The sequence below is a fragment of the Callionymus lyra genome, chromosome 7, assembly GCF_982586985.1.
Source record: "Callionymus lyra chromosome 7, fCalLyr1.hap1.1, whole genome shotgun sequence".
Taxonomy (NCBI): Eukaryota; Metazoa; Chordata; class Actinopteri; order Syngnathiformes; family Callionymidae; genus Callionymus; species Callionymus lyra.
Genome location: NC_141824.1, coordinates 16,675,592 through 16,701,926, shown reverse-complemented (window position 1 = coordinate 16,701,926; position 26,335 = coordinate 16,675,592). Strand labels below are relative to the sequence as shown.

General features: G+C 44.3%; 1 protein-coding gene across 1 annotated transcript; it reads right to left on the bottom strand.

Annotated features, from left to right (window-relative positions):
- Nucleotides 1–150: 150 nt before the first annotated feature.
- On the bottom strand, nucleotides 151–23,301 carry LOC148075234 (unconventional myosin-VIIa-like). Its single transcript, XM_087795174.1, has 50 exons — nucleotides 23,193–23,301; nucleotides 21,157–21,270; nucleotides 20,933–21,085; nucleotides 20,638–20,655; nucleotides 19,253–19,437; nucleotides 19,063–19,184; nucleotides 17,756–17,898; nucleotides 17,563–17,676; nucleotides 17,433–17,501; nucleotides 16,866–16,950; nucleotides 16,723–16,799; nucleotides 16,502–16,621; nucleotides 16,270–16,412; nucleotides 15,142–15,352; nucleotides 14,762–14,897; nucleotides 14,586–14,692; nucleotides 13,168–13,305; nucleotides 12,924–13,082; nucleotides 12,770–12,862; nucleotides 11,619–11,713; nucleotides 11,477–11,561; nucleotides 11,080–11,298; nucleotides 10,906–11,013; nucleotides 9,804–10,013; nucleotides 9,540–9,746; nucleotides 9,298–9,474; nucleotides 9,144–9,233; nucleotides 8,950–9,077; nucleotides 8,675–8,801; nucleotides 8,486–8,605; nucleotides 8,242–8,415; nucleotides 7,944–8,171; nucleotides 7,706–7,873; nucleotides 7,007–7,124; nucleotides 6,814–6,940; nucleotides 6,581–6,750; nucleotides 6,320–6,510; nucleotides 6,122–6,246; nucleotides 5,898–6,055; nucleotides 4,859–5,012; nucleotides 4,645–4,800; nucleotides 4,471–4,576; nucleotides 4,297–4,410; nucleotides 3,263–3,350; nucleotides 3,073–3,179; nucleotides 2,816–3,001; nucleotides 2,618–2,734; nucleotides 2,465–2,548; nucleotides 754–873; nucleotides 151–665 (listed from the first exon to the last, which is right to left on the bottom strand). Exons 1-50 carry the CDS (start codon nucleotides 23,283–23,285, stop codon nucleotides 570–572), a joined length of 6,633 nt encoding a protein of 2,210 aa, XP_087651300.1. The 5' UTR covers nucleotides 23,286–23,301; the 3' UTR covers nucleotides 151–569.
- Between the last annotated feature and the right edge of the window lie 3,034 nt (nucleotides 23,302–26,335).

Below are 26,335 nucleotides of genomic sequence, written 5' to 3'. Positions count from 1 at the left end.
GAGCAGAGAACACATTATTCACTTGTGACGGGTCTTCACTCTGACTTAGGAACAAGCCATATTTCTACAGAACCGCCAGAGCTTTATCAATCACCCATTTATTGAAAACTCTGGCGACATCTAGTGGCTGTGTGAAGATCACACAGCTGTGAGCTGCAGGATCACTCGAGTCACTAAACAAATCACTGACGTGCTTTGAGTCCCTCGCCCTTTGACCTCGTACATGTGACTAGAAGTGTGTGAAAGGTCAGCGACAGGGAAGGTCAGAGGTAGTCATCCTCGCTGGACGGGTCTTCATCCTCATAAAGATGATGATGATGATGATGATGAGAGCTGCAGCCACTCGGGCCTTCACCAGGGTCGTCATCATCAGCACCACCACGATGATGATGATGATGATGATGATGTTGGAGGTCGCTGACGTCGCTCTCCTCGCTGAACTCCGACCCCTCAGAACCGCTGCGGCTCATCCTCCAGAGCTGCTGGCTGAAGCTCCGCCCCCAGCTGCAGGGCTGACCGATGGGACGCAGGAGACGGAGCAGCTCGGCCGCCTCCCGCCAGTAAGACGTTCACTTGTTGGCGGAGCGCGGCGTCGATCGCTGCCTGTTCATGCTGGTCAACATCTGGCTGATGTAAGAGGTCAGCAGGTCGTCCATCTTGTAGCCCTGCAGGACACGCGTGTCAGGGGTCAGCAGGTGCGAAGGCTCGACCTCTGGAACTACTATGAGTGTGTGTTGAGAGTGTGTGTCTCACCAGTGACGTCTCACACAGAAGTTTACTTCCTCGGACCAGGTTCCCGATGGTGACGTGGAAATAAGTGTTTCCGCTGCTCCAGTTAGAGATCTTGGTGAACGGGTGAGTGGTGAGGATGTCCTGCTCACACACACACACACAGGGTAGGTATCCATGTTAGACAAACACACGGACAGAAACACACACATAAACTGAACACACACATACAATACATAAAGACATAAACAGACACATACAGTACACACAGTCATAAACACACACATACAGTACATAAAGACATAAACACACACATATACAGAACACACACATACAGTACATGAAGACAAACACACACATATACAGAACACACATATACAGTACATAAAGACATAAACACACACATATACAGTACACACACACACGCACCTACATGGACACATACAGTACAAAAAAAACATAATCACACGAATACAGTACCCACAGACAGAGACAAATAAATATAGTTCTCAAAGACAGAAACACACACACATACAGTACACAAATATATAATCACATACATATACAGTGCACACAGACAGAAAAACACACAAAAAAGTACAGAGACAAAAACACACATACAGTACACAGAGATGAAAACATACATAAAGTACTGTATATACAGTACACAAAGACATAAACACACACATATACAGTACACAAACACACACACACATACAGTACACAAATACATCAACACACACATTTACAGTACACACAGACAGAAAAAAACAGACATATAAAGTACTGTATATACAGTAAACATAGACAGAAACACACACATTTAGAGATCACACCACTCAGACAGAAACACAAACCTATAGAGTACACATACAGGTATACAGTACACAAAGACAGAAACACTGATATAAAACACACATATGTACAGTACACACACAGGTATAAAGTAAACACAGACAGAAACACACACAGGCAGTTACACAGACATAAAAACACAAACATATACAGTAGGCACACACAGAAACACACAAATATACAGTAGGCACACACAGAAACACACACATATATATATATACAGTAGACACACACAAACACACATATATACAGTAGACACACACAGAAACATACACACAAATACAGTAGACACACACAGAAACACAAATATATACAGTAGACACACAGAAACACACATATATACAGTAGACACACACAGAAATACACACATATTTACAGTAGACACACACAGAAACACACATATATACAGTAGACAAACACACACATATATACAGTAGACACACACACACATATACATTAGACACACACAGAAACACACAAATATACAGTAGACACACACAGAAACACACACATATATACAGTAGACACACACAGAAACACAGACATATATACAGTAGACACGCACAGAGAAACACACACATATATACAGTAGACACACACAGAAACATACAAATATACAGTAGACACACACAGAAACACACACATATATACAGTAGACACGCACAGAGAAACACACACATATATACAGTAGAAACACACAGAAACACACACATATATACAGTAGACACGCACAGAGAAACACACACATATATACAGTAGAAACACACAGAAACACACACATGTATAAAGTAGACACACACAGAAACACACATATATACAGCAGACAAACACACAAATATATACAGTAGACAGACACAGAAACACACACAGAAACACACACCTTGGTCTTGGGGTCGATCAGACTGACTCCGTGCTTGTTGATGGCGATCATCAGGATCTCGGGGTAGTTGGGTTCAGTTGTTTGCTGAAAGTGATCAGGTTACTTCAAGATCATCAGTTGTCTTCTACATACACACACAAAAACTCTCGATACCTTGACCTCGAAGAAGGCGGAGCCAAACGTCGGCCATTTGTAGATGATCTTCAGAAACATCAGTTTGGCTTCTTCACGAGACTTCCCTGCCTGTTTGTTGAAGTAGGCCACCACCGACTACACACACACACACACACATAGATAGTCACTCCACGGGAGTATTACAATTCAACTGCAGGAGGAAATCAGAGTGTTTACTCTCTTCCAGTCATCAGGCGACATCTGGCGGACCAGGTCTTGGGGGACCAGCTCCCGCAGGATCTTGGGGATGGTTGGGAAGTGGGACTTGTCCTCCTCGAACTTGACCCGGTAAATAAGCGCTGCCAGCTGGAAGACCTCCTCTCTGGAGCAGCGGTGGTAACCTCTCAGGTACTTCGGCAGCTCCTGCAACAAGAAGACCCCATGACCTCATGAGGTGATGTCATCAGTGTGCGCCCCGGTCTCTCCGGCGTTACCTGGTAGAAGTGAAAGATGGAGTCGGCGAAGGAGTCCTTTCCCGGAACTGTGGTTGTCCATAGTTTCTTCATGAAGAAGACCTGGTAGGTGAGCGAGGGGACCATTCCTGCACACACACACACACACACACACACATACATACACACACACGGTTAATTCTTGCTTGACGGTCGGACAGCAAACACAAACCTTCTTTGGCGGGTCGAGACTTCTTGATCCAGTCGCTCAAGTGTCGCACAAAGTCGAAGAAGAAGTCGCCTTCTGGAACACTGATGACCTGCAGCACACACGGAAATTAACCTTCAAGCTAAAATGGAGAATGATGGCGACCATCTTACTACTAGAGCTGGAAGAAATATTGATACAACTATTAACAAATTTTCCCTTGATTTCATTGTTATTTATTCTCCTGTGAAAAACAAATATAGATCCATCTGTTTTAATTCATGAACTATGTTTATAAATGTTTAAATTTCAAATGTTGAAACTGTAAATTTGGTCATTTAAAAAAAATAATTCCATAAAGTAATTAAAATGTTACATTAGTTTTTATTGAATATTCAATTCAATACATTTTATATTAAAAGGTTGATATTAATAATTATTTTATTTTATTTTAAAATTGAAAATTTCAAATTGATTTACTTTTCCTACATAGCTTTTGATATTCTAATACCATTTTTTTTTTCCCCCAAATTTCAATAATTTTCCAATTTAAAAGACTTTCTTGTTTAATATAAATAAATAAATAATAAAATAATTTAGAACATGTATTATCTAATTATTGGAATTAGAATCTAAAAGAAAACCACCACTGCATATGTAAAAAATTCAACCCTATGATTATTATATATTAAAAGCTATTCAATGCTTAAAAATAACAACAAAAGTAAAGTTTAAACATATGAAAAATTCAACCAATTAATATTCCGATGCCACTGATATAATTCCATAGTTTTCCTGCAATTAAATGATTTACCAGAAAATCAAAATATCTTTAATCCTACAGTATTGCAATGGATTGTATGGTTGTCCCCGAATCGGATACATATCATATCACCAGGTTCTTGCCAGTACTAACCACAACACACAAGCGTCCTCTGTCTAACTTTCATAATGTCTTATATCCTATGACACCACGACACTGCCTTCCCAAAACCCTTGGTAACTAACGTGATGTGCGACTGACACTCATAAGAAACACAATTGTTGAAACTTGTGACCTTGTCTGAGATCTTCACGAAGAGACTGAAACCTTCAGCGGACTTCAGAAGCAGCCGAGTGGAGATGTTCAGACAGAAGTCCTTGGCTTTGGTGCTGGACTCCACCTCGAACGCCTGCAAGTTTGCACCCAGTTACACGTCAGTCAGGAGAAGAGCCTTCTCTGGAGGTCCCACCTCGTCCGTGTCGTCAGGAAAGTAGACCTTGTGGAAGATCTGAGTGGTCTTGTGCTGGATGGCCTCCACCTCCACCAGGTGTGGGGGGTACTTCCTCGAGCCGTTGCTGCCAGAGCAGGAAAAGGTGTTTAAAGTGGACAGACGGGGTACAAGGTCACTTCCTGTTCAGGTTACCGTAGCGACTTGTGCAGCCGCTGCATGCAGTCGGTTGACAACGGATGGGACTTCTTGGACTGCAGGAACCTCTGCACGTGAGGCAGCAGCAGGTTGCTGGGAGGGAACAGACCACTGCAGAGCCACAGCAGCTCCCAGCCCTTCTCCTCACTGTACCTGCACACACACAGGTGAGTGGAGGGGAGACTGGGGGGGGTCATGTGTCGACGCCTACTTGACGTGGTTGTCCGTCAGCTGCTTGATGATCTGGCAGTAGACCTCATCCTTCAGGGGCTCGTGCTTCAGGGCAGCCTCGAAGATTAGATCGGTCAGATCGTTGACTGCACGGGTGCGCTTGGAAGGGTAGTCGCCCATGTACTTCATCAGAGGTGGACCCGGGTTAAAGAACAAAACCACATGTGTTGCGAGTGTGTGTGTGTTTCTTTGAGTGTGGAGTATGTGTGTGTGTGTCTGAGTTTATAGTATGTTGTGTGTGTGTGTTTCTGAGTGTAGAGTATGTTTTGTTTGTGAGTGGGTGTATGTGTGTGTCTGAGTTTACAGTATGTTGTGTGTGTGTGTGTCTGTGTGTCTCTGAGTGTAGAGTATGTTTTCTTTGTGAGTGTGTGTATGTGTGTGTGTGTCTGAGTATGTCATGTGTCTGCGTGTGTCTCTGAGTGTGGAGCATTTTTTGTTTGTGAGTGTGTGTATGTGTGTCTGAGCCTATAGTATGTCATATATGTTGTTGTATGTGTGTGTCTGAGTGTACGTTTCGTTTGTGTGTGTCTCTAGAGTATATTGTGTGTGTGTCTGTGTGTGTCTCTGAGTATAGGGTATGTTTTTATTGTGAGTATGTGTGTGTGTGTGTGTCTGAGTTTATAGTATGTTGTGTTTGTAAGTGTATGTGTGTGTGTCTGAGTGTAGAGTATTTTGTGTTTGTGTGTCTCTAGAGTATGTTGTGTTTGTGAGTGTGTGTGGGGGTCTGAGTTTATAGTATGTTGTGTTTGTGAGTGTATGTGTGTGTCTGAGTGTAGAGTATGTTGTGTTTGTGTGTCTCTAGAGTATGTTGTGTTATCGAGTGTTTGGATGGAGAATGTTGTGTCTGTGTGTTTGTGTTTGAGAATGCATGTAAGCATGTATTTATGTGTAAGAGTAGATTCAGGTGTTTGTAAGTGTATCTGAGTAAGTGCATGCATGTTCATATAATGGTCTGTATACATGTGTGTCTCTGTTTGTGTGTGCATGTGTGTGCACGAATGTGTGTGTGAGCAGGATATCCATGAAGGAAAGGCAGGCCTCCTGGCTCAGCTCCTCATGGTTCAAAACCTTCTTCAGCAGCGGAAGCTTCAGGGGCTCTCGGGTGCAGCTCCACATCTTGTCCTTCCCACGGTTCTTGGTCACCATGACCCGGCTAAGGGTGTGTTTGGGCGGCGGCCTGCGGGACAGACACGTGATCTTAGTGGCCTTGGTATGGGTTCAGCACAGGGACCGCCAGGAGCACCTGAAGTGGTCGTAGGAGAACTCCTCCAGCGTGTAGGGTTTGACTCTGCCCTCTGTTTCGGGCACAACCTGCTGGGAGACTCTGCTAGTTTCCTGTCGCTGGTCTGGAGTCATGGTGACGAGGGTCTGAGGTGGATCATAGACACAGTCAGATCTTAGTGGACTTGATGAGAACCAGGTCCTGGGATAATGCACTGACCACTGTCTCGGGTGGAGGGCGTGTCACAGTTGGGAGCACGTAGACACAGTCAGCGGGGAAATCTCCTCTCTGATTGGTTCTTTCGTTGACACCATGAGCCCACCCTGAGTTGAGGACCTGCTCACCCGAGTCCTGGTCCAGCAGGATCAGGTCTCCTTTCAGGAAGCTCAGGAAGGTGGATTCTTCTCCAGCTGAAGGAGGTTTTGACACATTTTTCTCTGGACTCTCGGGAACATCAAGAACATCTGCAAGTTCAGTTACCTGGACTCGGGTTGTCCTGCAATGCCACCACGAACTTTGACCTCTTCCTCAGGCCCTCCAGGAAGGTCACCACAAGGTCCCGGATGTCCTCTGCGTTGTTGGACGTGAATGTGAACTCGTCACCTTTGATGGTCGCCAGAGTGAAGCTCTGACTCTGAAGCTTCCCTCCTCTGAAAGCAGCCGTCTTGTGAGGAACAGCAACAGTTTCCGGGGGGTCTGTGAGTCGGTCTCACCTGCTGCTGGACACGGCTGTGATCTCGGGGAAGGACAGCTCCAGCAAGACCTGCTCCTGTTCGTCCACGAAGTAGACCCCCGTCCAGTTGACGGCTACAATTAAGTCGTTCTTGGGCAGACTAGGACCTTGATGGGAGAGACCTTCTGGTTTGTGTCTGATCCAGAACTTCCACCCGAGTAGATCAGACTCACCTGAGAACTTGAAGGCTTCGTAGAATCGTGAGAAAAGTAGGGGCCATTTATGACGAGCAAAGTCCACCACCTCTTCCTTGACCTTCTGAGGGTCAAACCTTTTCTGTGTGTAGATTCCCTGAACACACACACATATACACAAATAAAAGGGTCAGAAGAATAAATGAAACAACAATGTTGATCAATGAACGGGTAAATAAAATGGGTGTAAGAAAATATTGATACACTTAAATATACTGAATATTGTATTGATATTCAACAGCAATGTATTGATTAAAAAATGAATAAACAAATGTTTTGCCTTATTTTCTTTTTATCGTAGTTTTATAGATTATAATTCATAAAGATATTCTAATATCAATAATTTATTTAACACATTGCCATTCAACATTCAAAAAGGCATCCTGCAAGATCCTGGCGATGACTGAGGACGAGAGGATACAGTTGACTCCAGCAGCTTTTAAAGATGATGTTTTGTCATATATTGGTTTCAAAACCAATGAAAGCAGTTTCGACTGCATCAATGTCAGTCATGTGACTGTAAATTCTGCAATGCAATACTTAAAATATATCGTTGCCCCTGTATCATGATACTAGAGTCTTCCCAATACACAGCCCTAGTAAACAATGGAAAATAAGAACCTGCTGATGAACGGATGAAGGTCAGAGGGCACTAGAAGACTTGGACCTGTGACTTACCTTCTTGTGAGCTGCCATGATGAAGTGCGCCCACTTCTCCACGCTCCTGGACGAGCTGATCTCTCGGTCCGGGATGTAGGATGGGATGAGGCTCAGCAGACGCTCCAGCAGGATCTCTGCACCGTAGTCCACGTAGTACTGCTGAGAGGCCAGCTCGGCCAAGTCGTCCTGGGAGAGAGAGAGGTTTTGGCGAAACCCCTCAAACTGACAATCCATTCATCACCGTCCAAACACTTACCCGTTCACATCGGTACTCCCCGAACTTGACCCCCCGGACCACCTGCTGGTAGATGAGGTTGGTGGCGACGGGGTCGTCTGCCGGGCAGTGCCACGGCGTGAAGATTTCCTTCCGGAAGAATAGCCTCCAGGGGGCGTTGCGCTCCTGCGCGCCCTGCTCTTTGGCGTACTGCTCGCACTGAGACACGGCGTCCATCACGTGGTCACTGCCACTGCCCAGAGACGACACCTGCCCCAGGAGGAGAGAGCGTCAGTCACTGGTTTGTGTAAGTGTGTGTGTGTGCATGTGTGTGTGTCACCTTGTCAAACAGAGCAATGTACAGCGAGAACCCGAATCTGTCCCGCAAGTTGATTTTGTCCGACAGAGCATCACAGAGTTCTCGTGCCGTAGTTGCCGAGTCGGTCAGCAGAGTTTTGGTGGTCCCGTCCATGAACGTGACCGGCAGCATGACCGGCTTCTTGGACTTGGTCGCCTAGCAACAGACGGCGATGGTCAGAGCAGCAAGGAAAGATCAAAAGGTGTGTGTGTGTGTGTGTGTTTACCTGCAGCTCCAGCCACGAGGGGGGTTGGGTTCTGGTTCCGTTGACAAAGGTTCTTCTGAGTCGCTCCTCGCAGTAGGGGGCGTAACCCGGAGGTCCGGTGTGGATGAAGTTTCTCAGATACTGTTACAAACGTTCAGACTTTTAACTACACAAACAGTGCGTGAGCATGAGACTGAGACTGGTCTGGACCTTCACAAACTTGTCCGAGGGAGCAAAGCAGCCGACGCACAACGACACGAGGATCCAGCCACGAGCATGAGAACTTTTGGACGGGTTCTGACTCAGTTGCTTGCAGATCTGACAGTAGATCTCGTCACTGGAACACACACACCGAGTGGTTCAACGCTAGTATGGGTTTCATTTAGTGAATGAGTTGACGTGTGTACATGTTTGAGTGTGTAAACGTATGTGTTTGTGTACTGTGTGTACATTTAGCTTGTGTGTCTGCAACAAATGTGTGTTACCGTAGTCCAGGTCTGAGAATTCCATTGCCGATGATGAAGTGCAGCTTCTCCAGGTTGGAGGTGGGTCGGTCCTCCAGCATGCTGTTTCCATGGAGACCATGCTCACCGTCGTTGAGCCGCTTGGTGACCTACCACGACAGAGCTTGTACATGCAGACCATGTGACTTGAGAGAGGGCAGAGTCTCTGGTCCTACCTCCTCTGTGATCTTGGACTTCTTCTTCAGGGTCAGAGACACCAGTTTGTGACGGACACTGTTTTTCCTGGAGCCCTCAGAAGGCGGAGCCTGGAACAGGGACACAAGACCTGGGGTCAATGCAGTCCAGGGAGGAGTCCTTCCATACCCTCACCTCTCCCTCCCCCTGCAGAGCCTGCAGTTCTCTCTTGTAGGTCTTCTTTCCCAGCGTCTCGTAGATTTTGGTCATGACTGGGATTTTCTCGCTGCCATCACTGATGGCCGTGTGGTACTTGGGCTCAGGGAGATCTCCCATGAATCTCAGCACTGTGATCCAGACCGCCAGAGCCGCCTGAAACAGAAGAACCAAATTCCAGCAGGGGACCCCCTACAATGGAGAAGATGTGAGACACATACCAGCTGGTCCCCCTCGTCGTCGTGGAACAGAAGCGGTTGTTTGAGGGGTCTTCTGACGTAGCTCTGGGTGCTGGTGCCCTGGAAGTAGGTGGCAGCAAACTTGGCAAACTTGTAGTCCGACAAATCCTCCTCGTCGTCGTCCTCCGGGAGAGGAAGAGCCTCGTCCAAGTCCTCCTCCTCCAGTTCCCTGCGGCCCTGCTCCAGGTCCTGCAGACAGCCGGGGTCATACCTTTGCTTCAAAGGTTTGACTGGACAACCACACACCTCGAAGCCAGCGGGCGCCTGACCGTCCTGCCCCGGAAAGGAGTTTGTGGTTCCCAGGAAGCCGAACATCTTGTCCACCATGTCCGAGTCGTTGACGGGCTCCTGCCGAGCTTTCTCCATCTGGTCCACCAGCTCCTTCTTCCTCCGCACCTCTTCCTTCTCTTTCTTCTCTCGCTCAGCGTCCTCCCTGGCTAGCTGGGCCAGACGCTCCTGCAGAAGCCTCACAGCGTTAGGACATCATTGAAGTATATCAGTGCCATCAGAATATAACATGGTGGAAAGTAACAAAGTTTTTTTGGGGGGCATTTTATTGTCTATTTTCAATACATCAGTTCAATAATTTCTATATTGAAAGGTTTATATACGTTCCTTTTAAATAATTGAATTAAAATATTTGAATATTTAAAAAAATCTTTTTGTCTATTTTCATCTGCTTCACTTGGGACTGGGTCGTGAGGGCAACAGCTACAAAAGGTAGGCCCAGACTTCCCTCTCCCCAGTTAAATCCTCTGGGTCTTCCCAAGAACCCAAAGGTATCTCCAGATCAGCTAAAAGACTCTGAATGCAGAGAAGCAGTGCCCCTTTTTTTATGACCGTGCTTCTCACCCATACCTAAGGGAGAGCCCCAAGGGATACAAAGGTCAAAAATCTTTCTCCAGATCCACATTGGTTGGAAAAACTCCTACGCATCCTCAAGGAACTTGCCGAGGGTATAAAGCTGATCCACAGAACCACGACCCGATCCAAAAACCACATTGCCCATCAGCTCCCAAAAGTCCACCAGTGGATTCTCACTGGATTAATAAGATTACTTTATGGCTACAGATCCAATCAGCCCCTTAAAGAATTGGGGTGCGGAACATGGTCCAGGGACATGTTTGAAGCTCTCATGAAGGTGGGAGTTGAAGCTCCTGTCGGTCACCATGGCTATAAAGTAAATCATACAACTGCGGCCTAGGGTGTTCTGATGCCAAGTGCACATGTAGAGATCCTTATGCAATTCTGTGAGCACAGAAGTCCAATAACAAAGCATCATTTGGATTTAGATCCTGATATACTTCCGTAGAGGTGACTCAGCGAGAGAATCTGGTCTGAAACACACCTGATGCTTCCGCTCAGCCTCAGCCTTGGCCTTCTTGGCTGACATCTGGTTCCTCAGCTTGGCTTCTTCAGCGAGGCGCAACTTCTCTGCCTCCAGTCGCCTTCGGTACTGATGGGAAAATCACAGCTCAGACCATGTGTGCGTTCTTGTCATCGTGTTTGTACTACTGTGTACCTCCAGCTTGAGTCTGTTGTACAGGCGGCGTGAGATCATTCCCCGGGTGTACGCCTGGATGGTGATGACGGCCCACAGTCGGTGCCTGAAGGCCCGGCGGACCAGGAAGCCTCGACAGCGACTCTGGAAGCCGGTGATACGCTGGCGGGCGACGTGGTAGGAGGCACATAACTTTCTGGAGCGAACCAAAGCCTGAAGACGTGAGAACCCGGCCCGCATCTGTGGTCCAGAAAGAACACAGTTGAACACAGATTCACGCACAGACGGACGACAAAAAGGTTTTTTCTCTGTTCAACAAGATCCTCACACACTCTCAACCATTCTGATCTTAGTGTACTTTACACCTGAGTAAGTTGATCGTCTGTTACCATCTAGCCCCACCCATACACACACTTACAGCTCCGTAGTTCTTTCGACACTGGAATCCTCTCCAGGTCTTCTGGATCACCACAGCTGCCTTCCTCATCTTCAGGAAGTGTGATCTTGAAGAGGACGTGAGGTCAGAGTGACAGCAGAGGTGAACAGACAACGGTCTTTACCTGTCCTTGAAGCCTCGGACGACCTTCTGGATGAGGATGACCTTGTCTGTGATGGCTTTGTCGCGCTCGATCTCCAGCAGCATGTCGTGATGGTCCTGGTCACATGATCAGCACCAAGAATATAGTCAGGTCCAGATGATCAGCTCAAAGGGTGACAACTATTGTGGGGTTCAATTCCCTAAAAGTTCCTCTGGTGTTTAATGAAAATCTGATGCAACAAGATGTAGATTCCTTTTGTACATTTGAATAAAAAATGTTTATATTGTAAGATTTTATTTGCATTTATTTAATAGTTAGATTTAACAATGTAAATATTAAAGAGTTGAATTTGTTATTTTTCTTTAAATTATCTTTTTTTTATTATTAAAAAAATACTAATAATCGAATATTTTCTAAATTAATTAATTATTTTTTAAACAATGAGTTGGATATTCATATTCAAATGGTTTTTAAAATCTACGGTTTGATCGAGTAGCTCTGTACTCTTGTGGCATGGTCTGGTGACTCTACAATATTAGCATTTTTTCGATTTAATTCAAAAGGCAACAAACTAAAAAAACATTCAATTTAGAAAATGTATTTTTCAATTATTGGAATTAGAATAAATATGCATAAATTCATTCATTTTTAATTCAATTATAAAAATAAAGTAATGTAACCTTACAATATACACAATAAAAACACATAAAACATTTTTTTAATTAGTTCAACTTCACATTTAAATATACAATTATATCTGCAAAACACTATTTCTGATGTCCATACCTATACATGAACATCCAAACTGATAAAAAACAACAAAAAAACTCATATGATAAGAAAGAGAGTATAGTGTTAGTCAGGAAGGGTTGTGTGCTGCTCGGACACTTTTTCCACTTCCTGTCCTTCTTCCTGTCAGTCAAAGGTCACATGTGTGTGGATGTTGGTGAGAAAACACTGTGGACCAGAGGTGGCCTTTCACCTCCATCTCAGGGGAACAGGAAGTGTGATGGGCAGCGCCGTCACACAGAACGACGGGTGAAATGTTCATTCGAACATCTTATTGGCTGCTCATGATCACATGACTTATGTCATCATGAATGAAAGGTTGATAGGTGGACTCACCTGTGAATGACTGATCAATCACAGAAGCTTCATGACAGAGCAAGTACCTTGAGGAAGATCTTGGTCTTTCCCATCTGCCAGTCGTCGTCGCGACCCAGGACCACCACGGCGATCCTCTGGCAGGTTCCTCTCAGGTCCTCCTGAAACACAAATGAGTGTGTGAGCTTGTCTGGGGCACCACAGGAGGTCAAGTCATATCACCTGCTTGTATGCTGGTTTGACCCCCGGCATCAGGACTCTGTAACGATCCACAAACTCCACGAATGTGTAGCGGATTGGGTAACCTGCTCGCCGGATCCGGATGGTCTCCATCATACCAGAGTAGCGCAGCTGACGCACACACAGCTCCCTGTCGAAGAGCTGGGACACACACATAGTTTAGTGTAGTTTGACCGAGGCTTAGTTTCCACTGCTACACACGAGCAAACACACACATTGAACTCACCATGGGCTTCTTTAACTCATTGGGTTTGATGCAGCGCACAAAGAAAGGCTGACAGACACTCAGAGTCTTCATCAGCAGCTCCAGAGAACGTTTGAACTGACTGCTGAGAGTTGGAGACCTCTTCCTGGTCTCCGCCCCCTAAAACACACACACACAACCACACACACACAAACAGACAACCACACACACAGACGACCACACACATATAGACACAACCACAACAACACCCACCCACATACAACCACAAAAACACCCACATATACAACAACACAGACAATCACGCATGTATAGACACAGATACAACAACACACACACACATACAACCACAAAAACACACACATATACAACAACACAAACAATCACGCACGCACAGACACAGACACAACCACAACAACACACACACACACACACAACCACACAGACAATCACGCACGCACAGACACAGACACAACCACAACAACACACACACATATACAACAACACAGACAACCACGCACACACAGACACAACCGCAACAACACACACAACCACACACACACACAGATGACCACACATGCATAGACACAACCACAACAACACACACACAAGTTCGACCACACACAAAGACGACCACACATGCATAGGTACAAACGCAACAACACACAAACACAGACACAACCACAACAACACATACACAACCACAACAACACATACACAACCACATGGACAATAACATACACACAGACAACCACACACACATAGACACAACCATAAGAACACCCACCCACATACAACCACAAAAACACACACATATACAACAACACAAACAATCACGCACGCACAGACACAGACACAACCACAACAACACACATACATATACAACAACACAGACAACCACGCACACACAGACACAACCACAACAACACACACAACCACACACACAGACACACAGATGACCACACATGCATAGACACAACCACAACAACACACACACAAGTTCGACCACACACAAAGACGACCACACATGCATAGGTACAAACGCAACAACACACAAACACAGACACAACCACAACAACACATACACAACCACATGGACAATAACATACACACAGACAACACACACACAACCACAGATGGACCATATCCGAAAACAGACACACAATAACACACACATACATAACCAAAAACACACACACACAGACACACATTAGGAGGCATCACTCAATTACTCATTTATTAAATCATTCATCGACTGTGAGCAAAGGTTTCTGGTTTCAATCCCACAGTCGTGACAAACAAATGAGCTGAAAGATCACTCAGGCTCGACTGATGGTGCGACCTTTTGATCACACAGATTTAACTTCATCGCGTTCACGGTTAAACTGTGTGTGTGTGTGTGTGTGTGTGTGTGTGTGTGTGTGTGTGTATGTGTGTGTTACCATGGCGACGTCGGCCTGGAAGATCTGCTTGATGAACTTGTTCTTGGACGAGTGCACGAGCTGGATGATGTCTCCGTACAGAGTGTCTCGGTTCTTCTCCAGGAAGCCTGCACGGAGGATGACACTCAAGGGTCAACCGCCGAGACGGTCATGAAGGTGAAGGCGTGACCTCTGACCTCTGGTCTCATAGAAAACGACGCCGGCAAAATGCTGGATCCCAAACTGAGTCTCGTAGTTGTTCTTGGGAGGGATGTAGTTGGTGTTGACCTTGTGCTGGAAGTTGAGCTTGTTCAACATGGTGGTGTCGGTGCCCTGCACACACACACACACACACACACGCACGCACACACACACACACACAAACACACACACACACACACACACACACACACACACACACACACACACACACATAGTTATTAAGTGTTTCGTGTATTTAAAATATGTTTCAGACACATACAGTTTGATATAATATTTTTATACCCTTGAATCCCATGTGCGTGTCTATGTGTGCGTTTGTGTGCGTTTGTGTGTGTGTGTGTGTGAATGTCTGCACCTTGGGGAACCGGCTCTCCTCGTCGATGAGCGAGATGATGTTCATGGGTTTGATGGCGATCATGTCCAGGGCGTCCTGGTTGTCGGTGAACTCGATGTGCTGCCAGTTGATGTCCTCCAGGTTGTACTCCTCCTGCTCCAGCTTGAAGACGTGACGCACGAAGAACTGCTGCAGGTTCTCGTTGGCGAAGTTGATGCAGAGCTGCTCGAAACTGTGTAGACGTCACGACAGACAGAGTTTACAAACCAAACTTCGGAATCCCATGTCCGGTCAAACTATAAAACTTACATACTGGGGTAGTGTTTTGAATCTTGCGATATGATACATATTACGATATAGGAACAAGTATATGATATATTGTGATATATTGTGATACTCTGGTATGGTGGAGTTTATAGACCACATGACCAGGGCCGGGTCTAGACAGGCATGTATGAGGGGGGCAGCCACAAATCTTGAGGGGGCATTGTGCTGTTACTTACTTACTTACATGTAAGTTTGAGGGGGCACAACATTTATTTGAGGGGGCCAGGCCCCCTCTTGCCCCTGCCTAGACCCGGCCCTGCACATGACTCTGTTTGTTTTGAAACAAAAGTATGTTGAGAAATCAGTTTTAAAAGCTGCTGGAGTCGACTGTATCCTCTCATCCTCAGTCATCGTGCAGATTCCATTGCACCTTTAGCTATGGAGGGCGTAAGTAAGTATGTAAGTTTAATTGTAAAAAGAAAATTAAAATATAGTTTGAATATTTGCATGTTAATATATATATATATTTTTAAAGGTTTTTTTACAGATACTTTATAAAATTGAAAGCCCAAATCTGTTGACTATCAATAGATATGTAAAAATTAGCGATATTTGAGTATATCGATGTTTTCTCTACACCCCTACTTTAAACCAGCTATGTAATGTGTGTGTAGGTAATTAAGTAAGTAAGAAAATAATTTAAATTTATAGAGCGCTTTTCCAGACCAGGGTCACAAAGCACGTAAACTATCAAAACAATACCCAATAAAATATATACTTAAAAGGTCACGATAACATCGAGACAAACACAGGAGTTCCAGAAAATCAAGGAAAAGCCTGCACGAATAAAAATGTCTTGTGTGTTTGTGTGTTTGTGTGTACCTGTTGACCGTGAAGTTCTCGAAGCCAAAGATGTCCAAGAGTCCGATGGACCGTCTGAGCAACTTGGGTTGAGAGGAAGCAGGTTTGTAGATGGCAGCGTTGATCTTCTCCACAATCCAAACAAACAGACGTCCATAGATGCCCTGAACACACACACACATACAAGTATACACACACACAAAATAAATGCGATGCCTCCTCCGGGCTTAACTTTAGAGGTCAGAGGTCACACCTTGACAAAGGCATCGCGCACGTCAAGAGCCTGGTCTTTGCTGAGCGGAGTGGAGACCGTCTCTCCTCTGGTGATCAGTGTCCTGCTGGTCAGACAGTTCATCACATCCTTCCCATCCACCTACACACACACACACACACAAACACACACAAACACACAAACACAGTGTCAGAGAAGTGGTGTCGACCGCCTCTGTGTGTGTGTGTGTATGTGTGTGTCACCTCCAGCAGAGAAGCAGCAGTGGTCAGATGAGGACACCGCTTGACCTCACAAGCATCCAGGTTGTCATATGTTCTGGCTACAGAGGTCAAAGGTCAGCAGTGTATATAAATCATATTTCTTTGTAATGTTGGTGACCACTGACCTTCGTACTTCAAGTTCCCCAGGTGTAAGATGGATGCCAGGAGTTTAGAGATCTCCAAGTTCTCTCTGTCGGTGAACATAAGAACCTGCAGCAAGACAAACACACACACAGGTTGACACACATATACAAAGGTGGAAACACACACTCAGGTCAACAAACACATATACAAAGGTGAAAACAAACACACACAGTTCAACGCATACATATACAAATGTAAAAACACACACAAAAGTCAACATAAACAAATGTAAAAACACACACAGGTCAACACACACATATACAAAGGTGAAAACAAACACACCCAGGTCAACATACACATATAAAAGTGTAAAAACACACACACATACAAATGTGGAAACACGCACAAATAAATACACACATATACAAAGGCAAAAACACACACACAGGTTAAAACACATACAAATGTAAAAACACTCACACAGGCCAACACACACACACATACAAATGTGTAAACAGGCACAAATAAACACACACTCATACAAAGGTGGAAACACACACAGTTCAACATACAATGTTGTCAACACACACATTTGAAAGCGCACACACCTTCATGGCGGAGCGTATGTTGGAGTACTCCTTCATGTCGTCGCGACCATCGCACACCGTACAGTTTCCCTGCAGAAGAGCACACGTTGATGGTGTGTTCCCATGACGACGAGCGTACAGGTGAACTCACAAAGGTCAGGTATATATAGTCGCTGGCTTTACTCAGGCCAAGTTTCTTCTTCTCCTCGGTCGTCATCCCCTTCAGCATGCAGTAGAAGATGTGGTAGTTCCTCTCGTCATGTGCCTGGAACAATAGCCGGTGATGGTCAGTGATCAGCACCTGACCATCAGGTCAAAGGTCAAGCCTTGGGTTGGCAACTCACCTGCCTGCAGACGCGCGACTTCTCCAGCAGGTACTGCTCTATCTTAGCGCCCTCGATGGCTCCTCTCTTGTTGAAGTGGATGTCGATGTATTTGCCGAAGCGAGATGAGTTGTCGTTGCGGACCGTCTTGGCATTTCCAAACGCTGCCGGAAAATCAGAAAAAAGCAAACGGGTGATAAAAAACCCGCCAGAACCTGTTCATTGCTCTTGACTTTTGGGGAAAAAAAGCAGTTTTTTTTAAAGAAGTAATACCTTGATCTGTGTGTGTGTATCTCTCCGGTCCTTAAAACTCTTCACTGGCTTCCAGTTTCTTTCAGGATCAACTTTAAAATTCTGGTTCTTACTTTCAGATCTATTCATGGTCAGGCTCCTCCTTACATCACTGATGTGATCCAGCCTTACACCCCAGCTCGGGCTCAGAGGTCTGTGGATCAGAATCTACTTATGGTTCCACGCACACGGCTCAGGACCAGAGGAGAGAAATCTTTTCAGGCTGTTGCTCCTAAGCTTCGGAACGATCTTCTTCTCTCTTTGTGTTTGATGATCTACTGACTCCTTTAAGAAACATCTTAAGACGTTTCTATTTGTTCAGGCTTTTCCTTGAATTTCTCGAACTCCTGTGTTGTTCTCAGTATTATCTTGATCTTTAAAGTATGTACTTTTTTGAGTATTGTTTTGATTGTTTAAGCGCTTTGTGACCCTGGTCTCGAAAAGCGCTATATAAATAAATATTACTTACTTACTTACTTACTATGGAAGTCAATTAGTGGCGTCAGAATGGTTGGATTGAACACATTTTTACTTGAAATGTTTTTTTTTTAGCATTGAATTACTTTTTTATATAATTGAACTTGATTATATATTGAGAGGTTGTATGGATTTGATAGGTTGGATTTAAAAATGTAACATTTTTTAAATAAATACATTTTATTACACGTAGAGTTTGGTATTCGTCCAAACAATTAAAAAATACATTTAATTTTCTAAATTCAACATTTTTTCATTGGTAGCCTTTTAGGTTGGTTATTTGGGATTGTCTACCCATTAGTGTTAGCTATACACATTTTTATTTTAATTGTGCCAACATTTCAAGAATACCAAGCTTTATGTGTAAAAAATGTTTGTATAATTATTTTTTATCAATCTTTCAATAAAGAAACTATGGAATCCAATAAAAGCTTTTCAAATAAAAAAAATGTATTTATATTTGAGATTTAAACAAACCCATTTATAATGGCACTGATGTACTTCCATAGGCTTCAGAATAAAAGCCTGTGGCAGGCGAGAGCGCCCCCCGGTGGCCGTACCTTCAAGGATAGGATTCGCCTCAAGAACTTGCTGCTCGATCCACGAGTGTTGACCGCTGATCGCCGCCAGAAACTGAAGGATCAGTTTGGTGCTCTCCGTCTTTCCTGCTCCCGACTCACCGCTGACATACAGTTGTGAAAGAGTTAGAAAAAAAGGGTAAAAAACTACTAGAGGTCAGCGGGGTCACACCTGATGATGCAGCATTGATCCTTGTTGTTGCGCTGCATGTTGAAGTAACAGTTGTCGGCGATGGCGAAGATGTGCGGCGGCATCTCTCCGATCTTTTTGTTGGTGTAGAGGCGGATCTGATCGGCCGTGTAGATGGGCAGCAGCTGGTACGGGTTGATGGCCACCAGGATGGAGCCAGTGTAGGTCTGGGCACAAGAGACAAGGTCGCTCATCATCTGTCACTGATGCTGCACCTCATCCACCTCAGGAGCGTCTCCGGCTTCATCACCAGGTTCTACATATTTAAATTAAATTAAATATAGAAACTTTGGTATAATATTGCCACCGGTAATTTTTTGGTATTGCCCAGTGGAACTATTATACCGGCATTTTCCTATTGAATTGAAACATATTGAATTAAAAAAAATAATGATTATATTATTGGAAATAGAAAACCAAACTCTAATTGTAAAACATTTTTAAATAGAAAAAAACAATCATTTAACCTTTCAATAATCAAATTAATGAATTAATTGTTTTTTGTTTATATTCCGTTTATTCGTTTTTTTTTATTATTTATTTCATTTTGTTGGTTATTTATTTTCTTGAATGTCTTAATTAATGTCTTTTCAAGTCATTAATTGTTAAGTCTTTAATTGTTTTAAGTGTTTAATGTCTGTTGTTAAGTCCTTTCAACCATATTCATGTTTTACAGCGTAGGTCAGAGAGGACCACAATTTCATTTCTGCTGTATGTCTTAATACATGCATATTTGACAATATAAGAACTTGACTTGACTTTAAATTTTCAATAAAACTTTCGATTTAATTACTTAAAAATACTTTAATGCTTAAAGAAAATAATTTTAAACGTTTGAAATGTTAATTAATTCATTATAATATCAAACTCTGTGTGAAATAAACAAATATACCTTCTTTTTTTTTTAAATCCACCTTTCAAATATACATTTAATTTCATTCAATTAATAAATAAAATATATATTTTTTAAATGTATTATATATATAAATATATACACTGTATATAATTTTCAACATTCACAATATGTTAAATAAACTATATTCTAAAATACTGATCTGAGTCCATACACTCCTTACAACACTTTGAAACACGAGTGGAGACGACAGCTGCTGAGAAGGAGGAAGAGAGGCTGGATCTGACTTTAGATCCAGGAGGGGGGGGAGGAAGGTAGGGGGGGAGGCAGGTCTCAGGTGATGCACAACAATGAAACGCTCGGTCACCGGAGAACCTCGAGCCACTTAAGAACTCTGGCCGTGATGCGTTCAGGTGCCGCTGTCGATGACTTAATGCCGGCTGCAGTCGTGCTGCTTCATGCAGGAGCTTCTACAGAAAAAGGTTCATGCTGGACGACCCGGGTCAGGACTCACCCGGCCGCCACAGTGAGTCTGCGCCCCGAAGAGGAGGACACAGCAGGAGAGAGGAAGAGGAGGCAGTGAGGAAGCAAGAAGAAGAGATTCAGTCTCTGATCATGTGACTGGACCACAGTCAGGCCAGTGAAAGAAACTACTCTGAAGACAAGAGGGATGAAGTGGAAACTGAAACAGTGTTTAAGGTTGACGGTTGAACTCTGCTCATGAGCAGCAGACGACGTAACCACAGAGTGAGACCTCCTGCCAGCAGACCTGAGAAGGTCTAATGACGTCATCACCAGTTCACACTCACGTAGATCAGCTTCTCACGGTAGCGGATCAGAAGGTTGCGTAAGATCCCGGCCTCGTTGAGGTCTCCAAGGCGGATCATGTCCTCCACGCCGTGGATGGAAGTGGGGTGCATGGGTTTGATGTTGGTGGCGTTCTGGGGGGAGATCCAGTGTTCCTGTGGCAAATTAGGTGGGACCACATCAGCACCCCATCAGCAACACATTATCAGGAACAACCCACACTCACGTTTCCTTCATCGTCTAAAACCTGGATCTGCCCGGAGTCGCAGAGTTTCACCACGGCGCCCACCGGAACCTCGAACTCTCGACCGCTTTTGGGGTCCAGCCAGACATAGTCGCCCTGAGGACAAAAGACTAGTGTTAGTGTCGGGACCTTTTTTACATTCACCGGGGCCAGCGTTCTGCGGTGTCAACTGATGAAGAGTGGAGGACCTGGGACAGAGCCATGAGGAACACCGGTTATGCAATGTCTCACACTGAAGCATCTTCTGTTGACTGGCTGGAAATACTCACACACAAGAACACACACAAGCTCACATTTACACACTTATGCACACATTTGCTCTCACACACGCATGCTCACTCTCACATACACTCACACACACAACATTCTCACTCTCACACACACAATCCACCTCACACACTCACTCTCACCCACAATTCAACTCACTCTTACACACAATGCAACTCACACACTCACTCTCACACACACTATCCGACTCACACACTCACTCTAACACACAATCCAACTCACTGTTACACACAATCCAACACACTCACTCTCACACACATTTACTCAATTGCACACAATCGCTGTAACACAAACTTGTTCTCACACATATTCACTCTACCAAATCTCACATACAACACAACATCAACATCAACACTCTCTCACACACAGTCTCAATCTCACACAAACAATCCACCTCACACACTCACTCTCACACACAATTCAGCTCGATCTCACACACAATCCGACTCACACACTCACTCCAACACACAAACACTCTCACACACATATTCTCTCTGAAACACACACACACACATTCTCTCACCCACAACACAATTCACAAACTCCCTCTCACACACACACACACACTCAGGTACCGGCAGCAGCGTGCTGTGCTTCATCACAGTGTTGACGTTCCTCAGCAGGGCCCACTTGGCCTGGTCTTTCTCGTAAAGGTCCACATAGTCTCTTCGCTTGTACATGGTCACAGCTGTTGGAGTGCCCTTGAGCAAGTCCGGCCTGTGCTCTGGATACTAGCTTTTTTTTTTTAGAAGGACTTCATTAGGTCCCTGGTCCGAAGAGTCTCGGCAGCATGTTGTCCAGGATATGTTGCTCCAAGGTCACCGTGGCAACAGTCTCTTCCTCAGGTGTGTCTACCTGGTGTTGGATTTCTGAGCCCGTGAGTTCCTGACAGGTGAGCCCTGTGACGACGTCTCAGCGTGACATCACTTCCTGTGTGTGCGGCCACTCGACGACGAAACACCCCTCCTCGCCCTCAACAGGATCCAATGCTGGTCCTGGTCCATCACCCCAGGAGCTCACAACTGTGAGCAGTTGAATAATTGACAGAGGATCAATTAAGTGTCTCCTCCTCTTCTTCTACCTACAGATACTCACACACACACGTAGAGACGCACACTTGCATGTGACACCAATATGTGTGTGATATAACCAGCTGGTGTTTGCGTTCTCATTTATTTTCTTAAATTATTCATTCAAACATGAGACCCGTGTTCCCGCACATTCTCTCGATCAGCACCACAGCGCCCTCTGCTGGTCGACACATTCTTACTAATGGATGAATTCATGTGTGTGTGTGTGTGTGTTTGACTGTGTAATTACACCATGTGACTACAGCACCAGGGCTCCTCATTTGCATACAAACAAAGTGTCCGCCAAAGGTCGACAAATGAAACATGGTTCTGGAGATTCCACAGGTCAACCAGCATGAAACATGAGTTCCGGTCCAGTGAGCCATCAGAATTCCTGCTTGAGTTCATCGTGCCGCCTTCTGATCAGCACCAGAATCAGCACCAACGAGAGCAACGGATTAACAGAACCAAACCAAAGTTTCTCCTTTCGAGCTTGAAACTAAGTGATCCAGTCAGAACCAGTCTCTGAGAATGATGTCTGCACTACCATCCGACTGTGGGTCTGAGCCTTACCATGGAGAACGAGCCAATGACTCAGTGTACGAGTCCAGAACCGGCCCAGTTGAGGTGAGTACATGTGTGACAGGAGTGATACGTTACCTTGATGAGCGTGGTACACCTGTAGCTGAGACGTCGCGCGTTGAGGTCACCCTCGGGCCAATCGGATCCTCTCCTGGTCAGTCTGTTTGCCATGGTTACCAGACGCCGACCATCCCGACTCGATGCGAGTTCTCCGGGAATGGAACCCGTAGAAGGTTCTTTAAGGTTCACTCTCAGACTGAGTGGAAGTTTGAGAGTGACAAGATCAGCCGATCCGTGTGAGTGTGTGTATGTATGGCTCGCTGCCAGCAGGGGGACTGCTGTCAAAGCAGATTAGCGTGTCCAAAGAGTAACAGACTCATCAGCACACGCACACACACACACACACACACACACACATACACACAAACAAACACACAAACACAGTGTCCCTCATTTAGTTTCAGCTGCTCATTAGACCAGATCCTCTTTTCTCCATGCAAACAATGTGTGTATGTGTGTGTGTGTGTGTGTGTGTGTGTGTGTGTGTGTGTGTGTGTATGTGTGTATGTGTGTGTGTGTGTGTGTGTGTGTGTGTGGGGGTGTGTGTGTGTGTGTGTGTGTGTGTGTGTGTGTGTGTGTGTGTGTGTGTGTGTGTGTGTGTGTGTACCTGACGCAGAATAACCATGGTTCTGGTTCTCTTGACTTGACATCAGCTGAAGTTCTGATAAACAGAAACATGTTGGTTAAAAAACAACAACAGGTTTTCTCTGTTTGTAAGTAAACGCCCACCTTAAACTCTGCTGCCCTTCAGGACCAGAACCACTGGACCACCTTCGTCCTTGTAGAAGATCTTGAAAGAGGCCCTGTAGTCCAAGGGTGTCAGTGTCTGAGTCCAGAATGTTTGTTTTGCTGGACTTGTGAGTAGAGGTGCGTATTGTGCAGTGGTGACAGTACGGTAATATAATGTGAAAACTGTGGGACCAAGGAAATATTATAGGAGTATTGCACAAGTACTTGACTGGTGTTGTAGAACTAACACACCTTAACATCAACTACTTTCATTTGTATTTAAACTAAAATATGCCAAAACATAAGTTTTGGAAGCTGCTGGAGTTGACTGTATCCACTCGTCCTCAGTCGTGGTGCCTGCTGCCATCTAGCGGCCGGAAGTTTGATTGCAACACAAAATTGAACAAACATGCATATTATATGTGCATGTTAATTTTAAATAAAATACAAATATAAATACTATTATTAATTTAAAATATGAAAACGTTTGTAGTATGCAATGTTTAAGTATATCAATATTTTCTTACATCCCTACTTCTAAGTCAGGACTTAACTTAAACCTAATAAAATCTTAAAAGATCTTGGACCTCTATTGTGCTCATCAGTATGTGTCTGTTTATACAAAACTATCTTTCATTGAAATATTTACATTTAAAAAATGACTGAAAAACCTTTTTTTTAGATGAAATCTTGTTTACCATAACCACACCTACTCTGCTGTTATTGGTCAATCATCGAGGCTTGTCACCACGTGTCATCAATCCCAGAAGTCTCCACCTCCAAACGACTCATTGTATAAACAAAGCCTCACACCTTACCTTGATATGTTCAAGTCTTGACCTGTCTCTTAAAATGTCCCAGAAGACTTGAGAGTGAAGTTCAAGTCTGAAGGTTGTTTATTCTAAACATGTTTGAAGACGTGAACAACCGCTGAGACTCTGAGTGTTCAGTTGAGTCACTCGTGAATTAACTCAGCACACTGGCGTCAGTTTGAACACTGAGTCAAAGGGAACGAGTCACTTGGTGAGTCACCACGACCTCGCTGAACCAAAACTTGAAACTAACAAGCTTTTTCTAAGCACTCACATGATGATTGAAGCTTGGTCCGGACCAAACAGAACTGAGAACCTCTTTCCCTGCATCACATACATACTGTACATCGCTTTACTACACAAGTTCACTGTGTTCTAAAGCAATGACACTCACTTTTACCACACAGTTCTCTGTCTCACATGCACACACATGCAGTAATACTCAGACACACGCAGACACACACATGAATATTTCAAAAGCTGGTCAGCAGCAGGAGGTTCACTCAGGTTCTGTCCAGTCTGTTTCAAGAAAGTCTAATCAGATTATTTCACAGAACCAGGCCAGAATAGTAATTTACGAGTTTCTGGATTCTTAAGAAAATAGCTATCGTCAATTACATCATTACGCCCACTGCCCTCATCATCCTAAAAATCTACCATCACCACCATCATCTTCATCTTCATCAACATCACTACTATTATAACCACACACACTACACACACACTCACCTGTAGAGGTGATGGTCCTTCAGGAAGCTGCAACTCTGATCTTCTGCCGTCATTCTTCTACTGTGGAGTGACCCCCCACACTCTCCCTCAACCCCCCTCTCTCTCTCTGTCTCTCTCTCTCTCTCTCTCTGTCTCACTCTCTCTCTCTGTCTCACTCTCTCCCTCTGGTGATGAGGAGACATTCATAAAGTCACTCAAGGGGAACAAGTTTACTGCGGGTCAAGTTGACAGTTCCAATTACAGTTTTAAAAATATGGCTAATAAAAACTACACCACAGAACCGATATATCAAACTCTGAAAATGAGTATAATTGAGGATTATAGATTTTAATTTAAAATTAAAATTTCTCTGGTGTCCATGTTCAAAATGTCCTCCTATCAAAATAATCTAAATCCTTTAAACCTGTGTAACAACCACCTCAGGTCTGCTCACTGTTGATTTAAGTGTGTCTGAGTTTATCCTGGACTTATTGTACTCATCAGTATGTGTCTTTTTGTAAAAAAAAAAAATAATCTCTTTTTAATTTAAATATTAACATTAGAAAATATGCTTAAGCCCCGCCCACTGAAAACAGTGTTTATGGAGATAATATCCCAAACAATCGCTCTTTCTGATTTTAAACTTCAAATCACCTTCATGATAAGAGACTTACTGCATCTTGGAGAGGAAGACTTCCACATTTGAAACATGTGAGTGAGTTTAGCGACATTAGCTTCTTTTTTTTTCCCTTTTCTAAGCGTAAACACAGAGTTGAAATTTGGCTTCCGCTGTCGCTTTGTCATGATCCCGTTCATTGTATAAGTGCCGTTCGCCCACTCTTCCTACAGGTGAAGCCAGATAGACTAACTGAACTTTGGATGAAGAGAAAAGTACCGAGACCAGAAACCCAA